We start from the raw sequence: 3,848 nt of genomic DNA on the forward strand, positions 1-3,848 counted from the left end.
GGATCAATTTATGAAGGATTTTTTAGGAGGACTTAGATTGTTTTTTTAGCATTTGGCACCCCCAAACACCGATGATTCGTGTCCTTCGTCGTCCCCAAATGACTTTCCTATACTGCTCATGTCCTATTGGATAACATGGTCCGACTCATTTTTAATACTAGATTTGCCAAAAGTGGAACTAGTAACAATATGACATCTTTCCAAATAGCCTCGTCTACGGTAGGAATTTTTAGCCTATGTTAAGATGTCTAGAGTTTATCTATTCAAGAAAAACAAGGCATATATGAGGCTTCATTTCTGGTTCTAGCTTGAACAAAGGTAAACTTAACTCGGATTAATATTTTAACAAAAAATTATAAACACAAGGCTAACAATCCTCACATTTTTTTTGAGAGGAACAATCCTAACAAATGCTTATGCTATCATAAATTCTGTTTTTCTTTGAGACAAATCATAAAGGCTGGTGGTGTCTTTTTTTTTTGAGGCAATTTTTTTAGGGGATTTTGAGGCAAATCATACGAGGCCCGACCAAAAGAACCATCGGGCTTGCAATTTTGTGTCGGAACATCGGCCCATTTGACCCGTCACCAAGGCACCACCAACCAACAGCCCGCCCGCGCCGGCCACCACCGCTCCAGCGCCGTCAGGATCTGCCGCCTCACACCGTGCCCAGCTCCGCCGCCCCCGCGCCTCCCCTCTCAGCCGCTCGACGCTCGCCGGAGCGGCGGATCTCCGACGCATCGCTCCCTCCCGCAGGTCAACCTCCCTTCCTCCCTCCCTCGATCTGATAAAAAATGGCCAAGGGGCGAACTTGCGCGAGACGGAGCGGCTGCGTGCCATCCCCATTTTGCGGGCAGAACCGCCTACCATCCCCGCCCCTAAACCCTATCAATTATCCCCTCTTATTGCAGGCAGCAACCGGAATCTAGGCGGACCCGCCCGCCATTCCACCGGAATTGGAAAACCTAGTAGTCCCGGCGCCTCAACCTCGCCTGAACTCACCGTCGATGGCAGCCGCCGCGGGGTCGTACGGCAAGCTCGACAAGTCATTCAAGCTTGCCGCTCGCTCCGTACTCACCGCCTTCTCCCGCGAGGTTGGTTCCCTTCCAACCCTCAACGACGCCGGGGCGCTTGACTAGTGAAAAAGCTTCGGGCCCTCGCCTTGAGTGGGGTCCGTTCGTCTTGTGTGCTCATGAGATGAATTGACTCGTGTTATTCTTGCATCTTAGGATCTTAACAATGCTTTCCCATCGTTCACGGACGCCGAAAGGGAGCACCTGTACCAAATGTTCATCTATGTGAGTGTTCTTATCTTTCCCCGGTTCACAGTTACTGCTAAATCTCTCAATCTTTGCCCTACGTGCAAGTCCTACGCCGTTAAAAGTTTGGATTGTCTATCTGTATCTGAACTGAATACTTAACTTCTGATCTGTTTTCCTTTTTTATTTTATTTCAGGCGATCAAGTCTTTGCATGGCAACATAGTGGTACAGTTCTTGCGCAAGCTGGTTTCTACTTTCTAGTGTGATGCAAATATTTAAGGCTGCACTGAACACTTAATTTTGAGCAGAGTTTAACTGGCTGATCAACTCGTGCATATGTTGAAAAAAACATACATTGCGTACATTTCTAGATATGTGTGGTGCTAACTGGATGATGACACAATCTTATCTTCAGAAACAGAAATACCCAGCACCTTGTCTTGTCCTTTTTTTCGTGGAATTGTATTACTTGTAAACTGTGCAATTACTCACAAAAGTGTCATTTCGCTTTACTATGCGCCTTGGGGCATAGCAAGACATACTCAATGTCTAGTCTATCAAACACCATTTCAATGGTTAAAAAGAAGGTGACGAGCTAATAACTGTATAGTGCAGGATTAATTCATAATTAGTAGTGCCAATTTTGCTAGTATCTGCTCTCCTTTGATCCCTTTCCATGTGCCTAACCACGATATTCTTGAGCGGACTGGGCGCATAATTTGTTTACTTTTGCATATGCGGCTGAACCACGAAGCTGATATATCTTATGTTATATTTGCTGAATCTGATGATGTTTTATTTATTTCTTGCATGCGCCAGCACTGTATTAGTGCCACTGTATTGAAGTGATACCTCTTTTTCATGCTGCAGGAGGAGTTCCGAAATTTCTGCGACGAAATAGAAGTAATTTCTTGAGCAACACTTCCTCATGATGCTGATAGATTTTGAGCGCACTTTTGGGCTCAACATAATCAGCTTCAAGTTTATTAACACCCGCGACAAATGTTGTGATTTGTAGCAGCATTTTTAAATGTTTAATGACATGACTATCAATTGTTTTAGATTGCTACTGCCCTTGACAAGGTAGATCAGTTTGTCGAAGAACAAACTCTGGACGTGTTATCTTCAGACAAGTATGAACTTTTTCCTTTGCCTTTGAGATTCTGTTGTGGAATTTCTGGGTTCTAAATAGTGTTTATACTCTTTTAAGAAATAGGACCACACGGTACAGATAGGCTGCTTAGGATTTGCAATTGCAGTAGAGGTTCTCTTTTGCATGCTACTCATTACCCAAACCTATATAAATGCATGAATATGTTCTTTCTGGAAATCTAGCACAATTTTTCTTGTTTTTCCTTTCTCCAGAGTTAACCACATACAGTTCACTTGGGATGAAAGCTGATTCAATTATGAACCTATATAAATGCATCATATGTTCTTTCTTGAAGTTCAGCAAACCTTTTCTTGAATTATTGCTGTTGGTTAAAAGTTACTCAATATAGTTTACTTGGGATGACAGCTCATTCATTTGCAGGACTAGCATTGAAGACATGAAAGAAAGGATATCAAAGGAGAAGAAGGATGAAATTGAACTTTTAAAAGGTTTACTAGAGAAGGTATTATCCATCTAAAAAACACTTTTGCAACCTTAAGTTTATTATCGAAATGGGCCTTCAGCACTCCATGCCCTGTGGTTGAGTTTTGAATTATAGTCTTCTTTAAGTTTTGACTAAGTAGCAGTTGAGTTCTTATTACTCCATTGCTGCCAACACGGTATTTAGTTGCAAAGAGTTGCTCTCCCCACCACAAAAAGAAAACAAAACAAAAAAACAAAATTTGTGGTGCTGTTAATGCTGCAAGTGTTACATGATGTTCACCTTAAGAAGCGCAGACAACGCAATTTATCTTCATCTCAAACTAATACTGACTAGCTTTCTGCTCACACCAATACTGCAGACTCAAGAAAGGAACAATGCCATGAAGGCCCGAATCGAACCCTTAAAGCAAGGGGGGGATTTTAATGACACAAGAGATGTTCTCGCGAAGGTCTTACTTTAGGTCTATGTTTCTGTCGTGCTTTCTTCTTATTACCCTTCCCATTTTCATTCGATTTCCTGGGACTTGTTTTGCAGCTGAAGGAATGGAATACTGCATGTCAGAGCTGCAATGACCATTGAGCTTCTCTGGTTACTTGATGTAGTCAAGAGACATCTGCTGTGTAGCTTTGTGTGGTTGTAGAGTAGAAGTTGAGTCAGGAGTCATGCTCCCCCATGAACCAATGGTGCTAACCAACTGTAGCGTGATTTTGTTTCTGAGTTGCAAGACGTAGCTGTTGTGTTTTTGTGTTTTCGTTGGCTCCTGTTTCCTGCACCCATAGTTGATGCTTTGCTTTAGTGTCCTGGTTCCATGTTCTCCCTTGACAGTTGTTTTTCAGTTTGGTGTCCCAATTCTTCATGAAAAATGCCCAAGAAAAAAAATGCATGTGTTCCCAAAATTACTGTGCCTATTTATAAGGATTTTGAATCTGAAGTTGAAACAAATATCAAGATTGCTGCAGCACTCCATAGCATAGCCATTTTACCTCTTT

The 3,848-nt window shown here is 42.4% G+C and overlaps 1 protein-coding gene across 1 annotated transcript; it reads left to right on the top strand.

Moving 5' to 3' along the window:
* The first annotated feature begins 583 nt into the window (after positions 1-583).
* On the top strand, positions 584-3,694 carry LOC119311671. Its single transcript, XM_037587342.1, has 9 exons — positions 584-756; positions 912-1,094; positions 1,230-1,298; positions 1,457-1,486; positions 2,132-2,164; positions 2,324-2,394; positions 2,796-2,877; positions 3,218-3,307; positions 3,394-3,694. Exons 2-9 carry the CDS (start codon positions 1,008-1,010, stop codon positions 3,436-3,438), a joined length of 507 nt encoding a protein of 168 aa, XP_037443239.1. The 5' UTR covers positions 584-756; positions 912-1,007; the 3' UTR covers positions 3,439-3,694.
* Positions 3,695-3,848: the final 154 nt, after the last annotated feature.

This window comes from Triticum dicoccoides, chromosome 5B, assembly GCF_002162155.2.
Source record: "Triticum dicoccoides isolate Atlit2015 ecotype Zavitan chromosome 5B, WEW_v2.0, whole genome shotgun sequence".
NCBI lineage: Eukaryota > Viridiplantae > Streptophyta > Magnoliopsida > Poales > Poaceae > Triticum > Triticum dicoccoides.

Excerpts from the sequence above, each read along its gene's own strand:
- LOC119311671 (XM_037587342.1), top strand. The coding sequence starts at position 1,008 with ATGGCAGCCGCCGCGGGGTCGTACGGCAAGCTCGACAAGTCATTCAAG. Across the intron at positions 2,165-2,323 it reads ATTTCTGCGACGAAATAGAA|ATTGCTACTGCCCTTGACAA; the intron begins GTAATTTCTTGA and ends CAATTGTTTTAG. Across the intron at positions 2,395-2,795 it reads GACGTGTTATCTTCAGACAA|GACTAGCATTGAAGACATGA; the intron begins GTATGAACTTTT and ends ATTCATTTGCAG.